General features: G+C 42.1%; 1 protein-coding gene across 2 annotated transcripts in view; it reads right to left on the bottom strand.

The window, feature by feature from the left end:
• NPR3 (natriuretic peptide receptor 3) overlaps nt 1-15,123 on the bottom strand; it is a 60,039-nt gene that overhangs the window by 19,553 nt on the left and 25,363 nt on the right. For both annotated transcript variants that reach the window (XM_054031644.1, XM_054031645.1), the window contains exon 4: nt 2,905-3,040. In XM_054031644.1, coding sequence (XP_053887619.1) covers nt 2,905-3,040 — 136 coding nt within the window. The remainder of the gene's footprint in view (nt 1-2,904; nt 3,041-15,123) is intronic.

Genomic DNA, 15,123 nt, shown 5'->3' with positions numbered 1-15,123 from the left:
TTTGATTATGGATAATACGTCCCAGTGTACTAGTACAGGCAATGTGGCAGAACTTGTGAAAACAATGGAATCATAAGAACACAAGACCTCTCTCCAGTGCCAATTCTTTGCTGAGGGGTGGGCAGAGAACAGGGCAAAGGGCACAGTTGGCAAGGTTCTAGTGTCGCTCTTCTTCACTCAGGGGATGAAGACAATGGACCCGAGTCTCTGCTGCACTGTGCAAAGTGAATGCACATCAGAATGGTAGCCCTTTACACCCATGCCACAGAGATGATTACGCAAGGTGCAGGTTGGGGAGAATCAGGTCCCAAGGTGCAATTACAAACCAGGAGAGAGACTTCAGCACTCAGTACCAGAACGTACATTTTTCTCAACAAACCTAATCTTCCCAAATGCTCAATGAGCTAAAATGCCTCACCTTTGCTCTTTTCCTATTAAAATGGAATGACCTCAGGAAAGATTAATCAGAGTTTAATCATAAGCCTACTGAGTATTAACCAAACTGTTTACAACCAAATGACTGCCTGGAGATGTAATGGTACAGTAGCCAAACAATCACAAATTTGTGTTACTATACCGGACTGAAGGATTAAAGAGTGAGCACAGCCAAATGGCAATAGCAACACTCAGAGGCCACTACCAACTTGTCTGGCATGGCAAAGCTGGCTCCCAGAACTGAAAGGAAGTGTTTACTGGAACAGAAAGCTTAGTGACTCTGGAAGCCAAGACCATCTGGCCTGAAGTCATTAGTAGAGCTATTCAAAACTTGGAAATTCTGAAACGTTCTTTCATCCTGAATTGTAATGAAAAGTTGAAAATTTCCTGCAGAACAAAATTTTGATCTAGAAATACTGAAACAACTTCATTGAAGTGCTTTGTTTTGACTTGATAAAACTATCAAAACATTAATTTTTTTTTAAATCAGCATTTTCTAATAGAAAACTGTTTCATTGGAGAATTTTTGACCAGTTCTAGTCCCTATCCCTCTCCTGAAGCATTCATGCTGCCATTGACTGGCTCTCCCCTACCCCAACCTACGCAGAGGGGAGGATGTGTATGAATGTTTCTTTAGCAGCTATTAATATCTAACGGGATTCCTGACTGGATACCCATCTGATGTGGAGCGGAATGTACCATGGAGAAAAGGTGCCCAGGCAGTTAGAAATCTGAATGGCAGCTACTGTTTTCAATGATCTGTGTGCAAAATTTCAGGGGCAATACAAGGCCCCATCCTGCAATGGACTCTGCATGAATGGTCTCCTGGCTCCCACACAGAGCCCCACTGACCACGGGGGGGGGGATCCCCACAAGGGCAGGAGTCTGCTTGCATGGTTTTCCTTGTAGGATTGACTCCCAAGAGGCCAGGTTGAAGACCACTTTCAACATCAGCCCTATAATTAATAAATATTTGCCCAGCCAAGTATTGGGATAGTGAGGAGTGGGGGGGTCTTTACCTTGAAGTCTTATGCTCCTGACAGCTCAGCGTTAAGCCTGAATTTTCAAAATAGCTATGAGAAGAGAGAGGTTGCTCAGCAACAAAGAACTGTTTTTTACCAGGGAGGAAAGAGAACATTCTTTTCTTTTGGCTGGTTTTATGAGTAAAGCCGCTTAGGACGCTATTGTGTAGCCTGGGAGTCCCACTGTTTGGAACACAAATCTCTATAAGAAACCTTGCAAAGACGCACCTTGGCATGTTCTTGGAGGACTCGAGCATAAAATTATAGGATATAAGATGGACATTTTGGGCGGATTCTCTGTTCAGAGAGGCTGCGGTAAAAGGAATCTCATGACAGAGGGGAATCCCCTGGGTGTACAGTGCTGTGGGGTGCCATGATTTGGAGGGGATGGAGTACGTTATGCAGCGCTGTACCTGATCCTGACCTAGTGCAGTGGTGCCTGTGGGGCTGCTTTCGCTGCATAATTCAGAGGCGTCACCAGGCTGCTTTAAATTCACTGGGGATCATATTAGCTTTTAGTGAACCCAGGACCAGGGGAACAGAAACGTGGCTTAGAGCTACCTGCCCCTTCACTTCTCCTCAACTCTGCCCAGTGTATACTCATGGCAGCTGAGAATCTGGCCCTGTATGTCTTTCAGAGCTGTTATATTTCTGAGTTAATTGTTGGTTTCTTATGTAAGGGAAATATTTTCTTTCTCAAGTACTTCCACTGGAAATCTTGGTAATCCTAACACTGAAAGATTAATGTAAGAAATGATATGTGGGTCTGGTGATGTCACACTGCTCTGTTTCTTTACTGAGGCCCATACTCTGCAAAAACTTAAGCACATGCATAACTACATCAACGGGAGGGACTACTCACAAGTTTAAAGTTACGCATCTGCTGAAATCTCTGTAGACTCAGGGCCTAAGGGATTAAGCCCAGAAAGCCACAGTCCTGTTTGGTTACTGTATCTGAGATAACAAACAAAGCTCTTAAAAGGAAGGGAAGAAAAACCTTCTAATGCTCAAAACAGCATCAACGACAAAGGAAAAATTGGCACCCGTGTGCTTTTATCGAATCCAGCTTGTTAAGATAAAAACGCTAAATGGAAAAAATGAAGCAAGCTCAAGAGCTAGTAGATGCACATGAAGTAAGACACGCTGCTGTAATCTTTTCAAAAACAAAGGAGCCTGAGAAAGTTATTGGCATTTCTTTACAACCCTAATGAGGGTCATTAAATTATTAGGAGTTCCTTTGAGCAGAATAATACCTAAAGGGATGTTATGAAAAATGTTCAAAGTGGTGAATTATTTGATCTTTAAAAATGCAGTGTGTATATTTGAAGAGCATATATTCTGACTATTTTTAACCTCTTGTGTCCTGGTCCTCAAGCGGCACACACAGTAATAGCCTGAGTTGTAATGACACTGATACAATCCAGTATTCCAACTAGCAGACACCTACCTTCATATGTCCTGTTCCGTGTCTGATGAACAATTTTATCCCCATCCTTCTTGCCAAAGCCATATTTTAGGACTTCACGCAAAGCCAGAGCATAGAGGAGAATGGCATCATGGAATCCTTCCACAAACATGTTAATCTAAGAACAAGACGACAACATTCATCTTTAAGCCATCTATGAAAAAATATTTTATCTTTACAAAGGCTCAAACCCTGGATCAGGGAGACCAGGCTTGGCCCAAACTGCTTAATATTAGGGAACTTCTACAAAATAATCAAAAGAACCCAATTTCTGGTTCGGAATCTTTGTTTCAAAGTAAAACAGAGAATTTTGCAACTTGTAACATTTAACGGAAAACCACTAACTGATTTTTTTTATTTTATTTTTTACTCTCTGCAACTCCGGCATTCAAATAGTGCTTCATTATCACATCTAAACAGTGATACAAAGGAGAAACTCACGATACCACAGTTCATTTGCCAATCTGCGTATAAATTGTGCAGCTGATCCTTTGAGATGCTGAGTACCTTCTATAAGGTGCTGAGTGCCCGCATCCTCATTAGCCTGAGGGCCCTCATCATCTTGCAGGACTATTGTCTTACATCATCTTCTGTATTCAGGCCAAATTCTGCAGCCCTTGGCTGGGTAGCGTTTACACCCATGGTTCATAGGCTTACTAGACTAGTAGAACTGGATCAATAGTTTAATGCAGACATGTGCCTGTTCCAAAACCCCAGGAGAGGACATCTGGTTAATTGTCTGTTTTATACAGCACACTTCATTGGATATGAAAATATCCTCTCCCCATTATGTTTATGGAGAGAGGAAGTTTTTCTGACTTTGCTGACAGATTTGTTTGTTTAATGATTACTCCCCTCCATTTCTGCTGATTCTGGATCTTGCTCAACGGACCATCTCTCTGCTAGCAAATGAACAACAGAGCAAGCTGTTTACTCTGTACTATGTAACGTTCTCTGAAGTTGCCAGAAAACTGGTTTCCCATCTTTTGCGTCTGTTTCAGTAAATGGCATGAGCTAAATGAAAAGTCATCTTCCAGTATAAATCCTAAAAGCAAATACGCTATTGTAAACCAGCACTACCCTTCAGTGAGAGCAAATGTGATTTCACATTAGAGCTACATTTACACTGATCTCCAGAACACTTATGAACAGAGCCGTGCAAAAATTGATAGGTTTGGTTCACACTAGGGTAGCAAATTTAAAAAAAGTCTCTTTGGGTGCGATGTCTGAAATCTTTTTTTTTTTTTTCAAGTTTTGGGTTCAAACTGAAAATTCAAACTCAGTTGAAGCCAGCTAAGTTTGCCTGATATGAGGTCAAAACCTAGACAAGAGAGTGGGTGGCAAAGTTCAGTGCTGCATCCAAACTTCCTCAAAATTCAGGGAGGTTGGAGCTGGGGATTTTGGTTCAGCGCCCTGTAGGGAGAGGGACCACACATGAACTTGCATTTGGGTTCATTTCCCCCCAAAATCTGGGGTGTTCAGTTCTGAGGTTCTAGCTCAGGCCAAACCCACTGAACCTGAAAGGATTTGGGCCTGATCCTGGCTCCCACTGAAGTCAATGAGAGTTGCCATTGACTTCAATAGGATCAGGCTCCAAAATATCAACTAAACCCAAACCTGAGTCAATTTTGCTTGCTTTCCTGGAAGTGATATGCAATGTTACTTTATGCACCCGATTTAAGAAGTGATTAAAAAAAGAAGACAAGAGTGTGCGGTGGTGTTGGAACAATTTGTATAGTGGTGGGTGCTGAAAGCCATTGAACAAAACTGTAAACCCTGTATATGATGGAAACCACTTCAAGCCAGGGGGTGCAGCAGCACCCCTAGTTCCAGCACCCCTGAGTGTGTGTATGTATACCGGTTTCAGAGTAGTAGCCATGTTAGTCTGTATCAGCAAAAACAACTAGGAGTACTTGTAGCACCTTAGAGACTAACAAATTTATTTGGGCATAAGCTTTAGTGGGCTAAAACTCACTTCATCAGATGCATGGAGTGAAAAATACAGTAAGCAGTGTATATATATTACAGCACATGAAAATATGGGAGTTGCCTTCCAAGTGCGGGGTCAGTGCAAACGAGACCAATTCAATTAAGGTGGAAGTGGCCTATTCTCAACAGCTGACAAGAAGAGGTGAATATTAACAGGGAAAATTACCTTTGTAGTGCTAACGAGGCCAATGCAATCAACGTGGGCGTCCCATTCCCAACAGTTGACAAGAAGGTGTGAGTATCAGCAGAGGGAAAATTACTTTTTGTAGTGACCCATCACTCCCAATCTTTATTCAGGGCTAATTTGATAGTGTCCAGTTTGCAAATTAATTCCAGTTCTGCAGTATACTGTATATATACAGTTCTGTATACTGTATATGCAGTATGCCAATCATGCCCACTAGCGCGTGGGCACAACTCCCACTGACTTCAATGGGAGTTTCACGTATGTAATGGAGCGCAGCACAAGGCTCAATTTGCGTGAGTGAGGGATGCTGCTTTTCTTCCACCCTTTAACCGTCTGATTTGTTTAGCTACTAAGTTCCTCAGGGCCTAGACTGACTATCTCTGTGAATACAGAGTGCCAATACAATGGGGCCTCTGGGTGCTACAGCCCTATAAATCAATAATATTTGCAAATTCAGTGCTGCCGTGAAGCTCCTGCAATCTCAGCTGAGCCCCATGTAGAAGAAGCTGTTGCAGCACTTTTCCTACATAGAAAGGGCCCAATTTTACCATTAAGTCAATGTCATGGAGCAGAAATGCTATGCCCAGCAGCCACACCAACAAGAATTTGACGTCTAATATGTGCCCCTTTTAGGGGAGGAGCATGTGTGCACCCCTGTATCTGGCTAGCTCTGCTGGCCAGTGTGAGCTATGTAGTCATAGCTATACCTCTTGACAGCTCCCTGCACAAGAGTGTCCTGGGGCTACAATTGGGACTAGTCTCTGCATGGGTATAGCACATGGAGGGTACAAGGAGACACCCATGTGCAATCATGCCAGGACCAAATTCAATCTGCAATCCGGCCCCCAATTTTTACGCTCAATATAAACCAAAAAAATGTAACAATGGAAAGAAACAGCTAGTGAAAGGAAGATGACTTTGAGCTCAGTGGGATCACTCGTGTGAGTCAGTGTTCACCAATGTGAATAAAGTTTGCACCATGTAGTCCTGCTCTCTCTCCCCCCCCCCTCAGTATATCTTATCTTATAGGTGCCTGAATCTTAGATTGCAGGGACTGCCTTTATGTTTCTGTTCTTCAGAAAGCAACAGTGCTTAGAAAAGGACTACATAATAAATAATAACACTGCCAGCTGATGCAGTGAATTACATTTTGAGTCTGGATTCAAATATGGATCCCATTGTAAGGTAATATCGCTTAAGCTGTTCACGTGTTCCTCTTCTGTAAGCAATTGCTCACATCTCAAAACCACAACACATCCTGGGCTTGGTGCACAATAATTCACAGTGAATTATCTTTTCAGCCACAAGGAGGGTGGTCCCATTCACTCACAGTTTAGTTATATTGGAAAAGTTCCTGCCTGGGCTGCAACTAGCCAATGAGTAAGCAAAGATTTCACTCCATTGTGGGTCTCTTCTTGACATTTCTGGGGCCCCTCATCCCCAAATATATGGTAAACAATATTTAGTTTACCATTAATGTAATTGCTTTTGAACAGCTCAAAATCTGGACAAATAAAGTGCTGTTAAACCTCTCATAGTTGTAGCTGGACATATACAATGCCAAAAGATAACAACATGTAACCAGTTAAGTAAATAGCTGTTACATAGATAATAAAGAATTACATAGTCGATTGGCTGTGTTAAGATAATCAAGCTCCTTGTTATGTAACTACACAGAAGACATTCTTTCGTCCTTGAGCCAGCTGTCTGCAATAAGCATAGTTCATCCTGACTCTGAAGCTCATAGAATCAAAGTTAAAATTTCTCTGACATCTTAATTGGGGCTGCAGATGTTTCTAATTCTCACCTGTGCTTCATTTAAAAAGATCTGCCAAACGTTTAGAGCCAGTGCCACAGAAGGAGCAAACAGTTCATGTGAATGAACCTCAGAAAAATGAAATGCAAAGGTTAAAAGGAAGCCACAGCCTAAAGATCAGGAAGACAAAATTATTTCTACCTTGAGAGACAGTAGACTCTCTCCAGCAGCTGTTTGCGTGGAACTGTAGGATCTGTGTGTGGAAAAGCTCACGCTTTGACAGTCCCTCTTTATATAGAGATTGGAGGGCTTAGTTTTTCATGTCTTTTTTTTTTTTTTTTTTTTTTTTTTAAACAAACAAATAAAAGACAGAGTTGGGCAATTCAATAAATCCTGGCCTGCTGAGTCAATGGGAGTTTTGCCATTGACTTCAATGATCCCAGGATTTCTCAACTGGATTTTTGGACCTAGTTTCATTAGGCTCCTGCCCCTAACTCCTTATACATCACCTGTTGGATGGTTCCTATATTTTCTTGGTGCTCTCCTCATTTCTATTCTACCAGCTGGTTTTGGCATGAGAGCTGTCTTATTCTAAAACATGCTCTTTTACTGTAGCAGCTTCTGATGCAAGCGATCTTGTGTATGTGACACGAACACAGCTGGCTTTTCATTCCCAGTGCCCCCTAAGAACACTTATAGGGTACCCTTTCATCACACTGGGCTTAATCCAAACAGCCTGAGTTCCTGAAAGCAGTCAGTCTTAAAGTACTGAAGATTAATAGTTTTAGTAATGTCTGCTTTAGGCCTGGCAAACCTAACACTGGAAATTCTGCTGGTTTCATGTTTTCCAGTTTAAAAAAAGTCATTTCCCCCCATTTCTAGTGGAAGAGGCACCCCAAACTATGTAGTGCCCTGTGCATTGGTTAGCCCTCACATTCGTGTCATAGCATTTTCAAGCACAAACGCTTAAAAGGAAATATGGGATGTTATATAGCACTTACAGTCTACCTGCCTATCCTCCTGCTGCACCATCTGGAAAATCCCTATTTCTGTGATATATTTTTTTTTCTTTTTCACAATAAAGGTGTCACAGGCATGTGTAACAAAAAGCCCTCTTAGGCTGTTCCTCTGTAATGGTTGCACTGTTGCAGCTGAAAGGTATACTGCAAAGGAGAGGACATAGCGGTAAGATGAACATTAATTCATTATTTTGCTATTTAATGACTTTGAGATAATTTCACAGATTGTCCTGAAGGAACTTCTGTTCCTGTTATTGTGTACCATTCCATTTGTCTTTGATAACACTCATCCAGTTTCACTTTGTAGCTCTACAGCTGTAACTAGAACTGTTTTTTGGGGGGAACCCTGTAAATGCAAAATAATTTTAATATACCATCTGTCATACTAGCAGGAGTGGCACCAGGGTTTTTGCCGCCCTAGGCAGCAGCGCTCCTCCTCTGAGCATTCGGCGGCGGCGGTCCTTCCACTTCGGGTCTTCGGGGCACTTTGGCGGCGGGTCCCGGAGCGAGTGAAGGACCCGCCGCCGAATTTCCACCGAAGACCTGGAGCTGAAGGACCCCCCGCTGCCGAATTTCCGCCGAGGACAGCAAAATGCCACCCCCCAAATCCTGCCGCCCTAGGTGACCGCCTAGGGTCGCCTAGTGGAAGCGCCAGCCCTGCATACTAGGCACTCTCGTTATGGCTAAGAAGGCACTTCCTTACATACCCCCTATTTTCAAACACACAACTCTCTGAAGCAAAGACTATTTGATCCAAAATATCTCATGTTAGTTCTTAGCCCACACATGAATTGCTTTGGAAAGTTTGGTATCATTCTCTTTGGCAATGTTTGAGGTATCTGTACACGCAATATTTTTTATTTTTTTCTTAAATAACAGTGGCCAAGATATTTAAAAAGACTAGTGATTTTGGGGAGCCCAACTTTAAATACTTTAAAGTGGCCTCATTTTCAGATAGTGGGTCCTCATCGGTTTAAGCCCCTTTATGGTGTCTCAAATTGTGCATCTGAAACTTGAGGTACTCTAAAATTACTAATCTCTTTTGAAAATCTTGGTCGCTGGTATATAAAAAATGGCCATTTAGAATGATATTGAACTTTATAGAGCAATGTGTGAATTTCTTGTGTTTATTCAGATGTTAGACCATCCAATAGTAAAAGCAAAATTCACTAGCAAAAAATAACACACCCTCTCCTCTCCATAAGAAGAAAATACATCACTGTGGAAAGGGGTAGAAAGTGATGGAATAAATGGACATTCAATGAAATGTATCCAGTGGGGGATACTATACTTCTGAGGAGTTCTTTGTAGGATGCTTAAAGGCAAAATCTGGGTCTCCGTAGTAACTAATTGTGCAGTTCAGCAGTAGACTGTACTCCAAGGAAGAGCCCCAAATTTGATAAAAGCTTTTATAAGATCCTCTAATCTTGTAGGTAATAAATAATTCTGCTAGCTAAGATTTAAAAGTTAGAAGCATTGAAGAATGTTGGGAACCCTATTTTCTGCTAATTTTTCAACTAACAAGTGAAAGAGAGAAGCTCCCATCCAAACACTATATATATATGCAGGCAAAATGGGTCTATCTTAATCTTGGCTGTTCCAGATTCTCTCTGTGCCCCACCAATGTGTGGCTTGGATGACCTGAGTGATCAGCAGAAAAGGCTGCCAGATTTGTTGCGCCCTTTTGGTGACTGTCATAAAGGGAGGTGGAGAACCTTCCTGCTCAGACTTCTTACCACCAACTTCAGATTACACACCCATTGTAGGGTGCAGTGCACCCTATGTATGAGATCCAAAAATGTGCAAAATATGGTCTAGTTGCATAGCCAAAGGTCATAGTCAAATAAATGCACATTTTTCCTTTCATTTTTCAATCTTTCCCCTCTATTCCCCATCTTTCTGCCCTTTGTAGTCATGTTTCATTATCAAAAATAATCCTCCAAGGAAATTAAATGCAAAAACTATATCAGTGCTACACTATGGTTGTGATTTTTACATACTCAAAAGTCAGGCTCTTCAAAGTTATGGATCCCCCAAACAGCCATAATGTGACCACACTGTACATATATACTAAGGCATTAACCTTAACAGCATCTAGAGCAATACAAAATGTTACTTATGTGGAAGACTGCCAAGTTACAGCTACTGGGGACCCATAACTCTCCATATCCTGATTGCTCTATGTATAGCAACGTGTTTTGCGTTTAGAATTGCAGAATACTGAGCCTCCCTATTATATATTAAAGCCATGGAGTGTTTTAGTGATGGAGAAGGGTCTAAGCATCAGCCTCACTCGAGCTATGTGAAATGGCTAATATTTTCAAACTTGAGCGCCTAATGTATGGGGAAAGACTATGACTATGAACTCACTAATCAATTCATGTAGACAGGAGTTAACAGGGAAGTGTCCATTAAAAGAGAGCTGAGCTCCAGCTTCAGATCTGGATTTCAGGCCACCTCAAAGATTAAGTGTGTTCAGAAAAAAGCACTGGGATTCAGCCATAAAGCTGTCACTAACATTTTGTGTTTTGGTACTGTCAAAGTTGGCAGGAACACGGCCAGTTGCCTAAACCTGCATGTTCGCTGGGATACTGCACGTTCAGTGGGATACTGGAAAGAGTGTGAGGGCAACACAGCAGTTGGAATGAGAGGAACAGCCTCAAAGCAGTTAATGGGAGTTGTGTGTTTAAATCCACACATGCTGAAAATATACCCCATTCTCTCAGGCAACAAGACTGTTTCCCTAATGGAGTTGGAGCTTAGCGGTTCAAAGAAACAGGAAGAAAAGCAGCCCCTGCTAAGGGAAAGAGGAAAAAATAATAATAGAAAAACCTATCTAGTGCAGAAAAGGCCATTTCCTTAATATTCAGTTTACGTTTGAAAAAGAACATAGTTACATCCATGTTAGCCTGCACTAAGGGCAGCATTTAGCCCACTGTGTGTTCAAAGAATGAAATACAGAAATAAATTGGCATCTGCCCAAGCACTCACTTGTTCACTAGTTCAGAACTAGGCAATGGCTTTCTAAAGGATAAACAGCGTTCCAAGTCTCACTAGATGTTATGGTGTTTTGTTATGTAGTGACTGAGGGCTGCATCCTGCAACCTTTACTCAGGTGAGTTGTACCCACTGAAGTCACTAGGGCTGCTCACCTAAGTAAGCTTGCAGGATGAGGTCCTTAGGGGCTGTATGTAACAGTGAAAGATAGTACAGTGTTATAGAAACATTCATTCATGCACAGGCCCACCTACAGCAATTCCGGGCCGCAGGGACGTCCCTAACGGGGGATGTGGGGCCCAGGGCGGAAGTGATGAATCTGTCACTTCCGGGACTGACTCCATCACTTCCGGCACTGACAGCACTGGGCTGGCCAATCACGCCTGCCTGCAGGGCCCGGAGCAGTCGCCACCCCGCATGTGTCTAGGAGCCCTGCGGGCCTGCCCAGGCGATTTAAAAGGGCTCCCGGGCCCTTTTAAATCACCCAGGCCCCTGTGCAATTACCCCCTTTTTACCACCCCCCCCCCCCAAGTCAGCGGGCCTGTTCATGCACAGTTAAAGTTTTTCATCATTGATGAAACATCCACTTTATATTTCACACCGAGCAAAGCTGTATCTGTGGATGTTATTAACAGGCATTCCATATTGTGTGTAGCTTGATTTACTCCTCCCCAGAATTAAAGCGGATACTATAGATTAAAACATTTAGTGTAACCTGTCAGATTGTCAGAGAAACAAAGCCAAGATCTTTAACACAGCAAACTCTTAAGGTGCAGCATTCTTTTAACCCTCAGAGGGATGGCTTGTTTTTGGCCATGGGGGTGGGGAGGAGAGGAAATTGCCTCTTCTCTCTCTCTCCCCCTTTCCTACTATTTGTATTGTAGTAACACTTAGGGGAGTCGATTTAAGATACGCAAATTCAGCTACGTGAATAGCGTAGCTGAATTCGACGTATTGCAGCCGACTTACCCCGTTGTGAGGACGGCGGCAAAATCGACTTCTGCCGCTTTTTGTCGGCGGCGCTTACTACCACCTCCGCTGGTGGAGTTAGAGCGCCAATTTGACGGGACGCGATAAATCGATCCCCGAGAGGTCAGGCGGGTAGTATAGACCAGACCTTAGAAACCCCAGTGATGAATCAGGGTACCATTGTGCAAGGTACTGTTCACGTACATAATGAAAAGCTGATCAGAAAGTTTACAATCTAAGTCAAGAGAGAAAAGGTGGATACAAGAACCAGAGGGAGAGCTCATGGCAACAGTGAGAACTAAAATGTAGTAAGCAGAGGTCACAGCAAAGCAGCTGCCTAGGCATTGTGGCAGAGACATTTTAAAACAAGATCCCTGCTCTTAGTGCCACTCCAATATTCACCATAGGTCTGATCCATTCAGCAACTCCCTCACAACAACAGAAAAGAAAATAATCTTCCTTTTGGTGTTCGCCTTTTCATACCTTTTCCCTGGAGGAGGTGGAGTCAAATGAAGGGAAGGATGGCCCAGTGTTTTCACCACTAGTCTGGGAGGCCCAGAGTCAATCATTTGCTCTGCTACAGACTTCCTGTCGCTCTGTGCCTCAGTTTCCTATCTGTAAAATGAGGCTAAGAGCATGTTCTTACTTCACAGGGGTGCTGTGAGAATAAGTATATTAAAGATTGTGAAGTGCTCCAATACTACGTTATTTGGGGGATGTACAAATATCATAGAGAAATGCTTCTAGTTCCACCTTGGACATCTTTCTATATAAATGGAATTTCAAAAAGCACCTCTCCCAGAAAGGGAAGGCTACCCACCATTTCCATTCCTGGGCACATCACATGCCCAACCTTCTCCAGGCACAGTTGGAACAAAACATTTTCTCCAGTGTAACCAAAAGTGATTTCTGCTCCACTATATATCGCTGAGCAGTACTGAATAGCACTCCAAACACACTATACGATTAATAGTCAATATTTTATTCTGACTGGAATGCAATCCATGACATTTACATTTCCTGCAATAAGAGCAATACGTATGTAAAGGAAAATGTAACCAGGCATGACTGAGTCCTGGGATTTGCTGGCTTCCACTGATGCACCTCAGCTGCAAAAAGTTAGCTGTAGTGGGGGGGTTGCAATGGCACAAGGCTCTAGCAATCCCTGCTGTTTGGGGGGTGGCAGTGCTGGCCAGGAAGCCCAAGAGAGGAGCTGATTTAGCCTCGACTAACAGTGCTTCTCTATAACTTGGACACAGTTTTAAGATGCTCTCCCCTTGGCTAATCACCTCCTTCCCCAGGAAGGAGATGATGCATATGCTGCCTGCCATCCCCTCCATTAATGTAGCTGTCCACTGGCACTGGGAGACGGGTTACCTCAGCCCACTGGGGTAAAGGGTAAGCCTGGTGATTTGTTATTACTGTTCTTCCTAGACAAAAGGATAATTAATACCAAGTAGCAAGCATATTATCTACAACAAATACTGGGGCACATTCTACCTGGAACTCAGCATCAATGAGAGTTCTGCATGTGGATTTAGGGCAGTATTTAACCCACTATAACTAACTCTTTATATGTTTTAATACCACACTTGGGTCAGAACCGGACTAACTGTTCAATAAAAATTATAGTAAAACAACATTAAAAAACACTTGGTAGTGAGCTATAACAAAATTACACAAATTCCAGAGAATTTAGGGATTCTATCTGAGTAGGTTATTGTCATTTAATAGAGAAAAAATATAAACACAACATCCCTTTTCATTTATCTCTTCCTCATAATTCAGACTTCATTAAACTCAGAGAAATGGTAGGTGGATTGCATAGGAAGAAAATCTAAGGGAAAAAGGAGTTCAGGAGAGCTGGCAGTTTCTCAAAGCACAATACTAAAGATACAACAGCAAACTATACCTATACGAAGAAAAGACAGGCAGAGTCATAAGAAGCAGATATGGCTCCATCAGGAGTTCTTTAATGATCTGAAAATCAAAATGAAATCCTACAAAAAGCAGAAAATTAAACAAATTGCTAAGGATGAGTAGAAAAGAATAGCAAAGGATGCAGGGTAAAAATCAGAAAGGCTAAGGAAAAAAATGAGTTAGAACTAGCAAGGGACATAAAAAGCAATAAGAGGAGGTTCTATAACTACATTAGGAGCAAGAGAAAAGAAGGAAACTAAAGGTCCACTACTCAGCAGGAAGGAGAGCTAATAATGACACCAAGCAGGCTGAGGTATTTAATGCCTATTTTGCTTCAGTCTTCACTAAAAATGTTAATTGTGACCAGATGCTGCACACAACTAATATTAACAACAAGGGAGGAGGAACGCAAGACAGAATAAGGAAAGAACATATTACAGAATAACTAGATAAGTTAGATACATTCAAGTTGGCAGGGCCTGATGAAATTAACCCTAGGGTACTTAAGGAATTTGCTGAAGTAGAATCTCAGAACCTTTAGCAATTATCTTTGAAAACTCACAGTGGACAGCTGAGGTCCCAGACCACAGGAGAAGGGCAAGCACAGTACCTATTTTTAAAAAGGGGAACAAAGAGGACCCAGGGAATTATAGACCAGTCTGCCTAACTTTGATACATGGAAAGATACTGGAACAATTATTAAACAATGAATTTGTAAGTTAAATAGAGAATAAGAGGGTGATAAAGAAAAACCCAATGTGGATTTGTCAAAAACAAATCATGCCAAAACAACCTAAATTTTCTTTTTTGAAAGGGTTACTTGCCTAGGTGATGGATGGAAGCAGTAGACATGATATATCTTGATTTTTAGGAAGGCTTTTGACATGGGCCCATATGACATTCTCATAAGCAAAATAGGGAAATGCGGCCTAGATGAAAGTGTCAGGAGTCAGGGCCTGCAGCAGAGTTAGTCTACTCAGCACTTGTCAGGCTTCAGCTGGAGTACTGTGTCCTGTTTTGGACCCCACACTTTAAGAAAGATGAAGACAAACTGAAGAGAGTCCAGAGGAGAGCTACAAAAATGATAAAAGGCTTAGAAAACCTGAGCTATTAGGACAAGTTTAAAAAAAATGGGCATGTTTACTCTTGAGAAAAGAAGACAGAGGGGACCTGATAAATCTTCAGGTATGTTAAGGCTATTATAAAGGGGACTCTGAATTGTTCTCCATGCCCCATTGAAGGTAGGACAAGAAGTAATATACTTTATCTTCAGCAAGGAAGATTTAGGTTAGATATTAGGAATACTTTAAAACTATAAGGATAGTTAACTACTTGAATAAGCTTCCAAAGGAGGTTGTGAATCC

This window comes from Malaclemys terrapin, chromosome 6 (assembly GCF_027887155.1).
Source record: "Malaclemys terrapin pileata isolate rMalTer1 chromosome 6, rMalTer1.hap1, whole genome shotgun sequence".
Classification (NCBI taxonomy): Eukaryota; Metazoa; Chordata; order Testudines; family Emydidae; genus Malaclemys; species Malaclemys terrapin.
The sequence above is the reverse complement of the archived record's forward strand: the minus strand, read 5'-3'. Positions and strand labels throughout refer to the sequence as shown.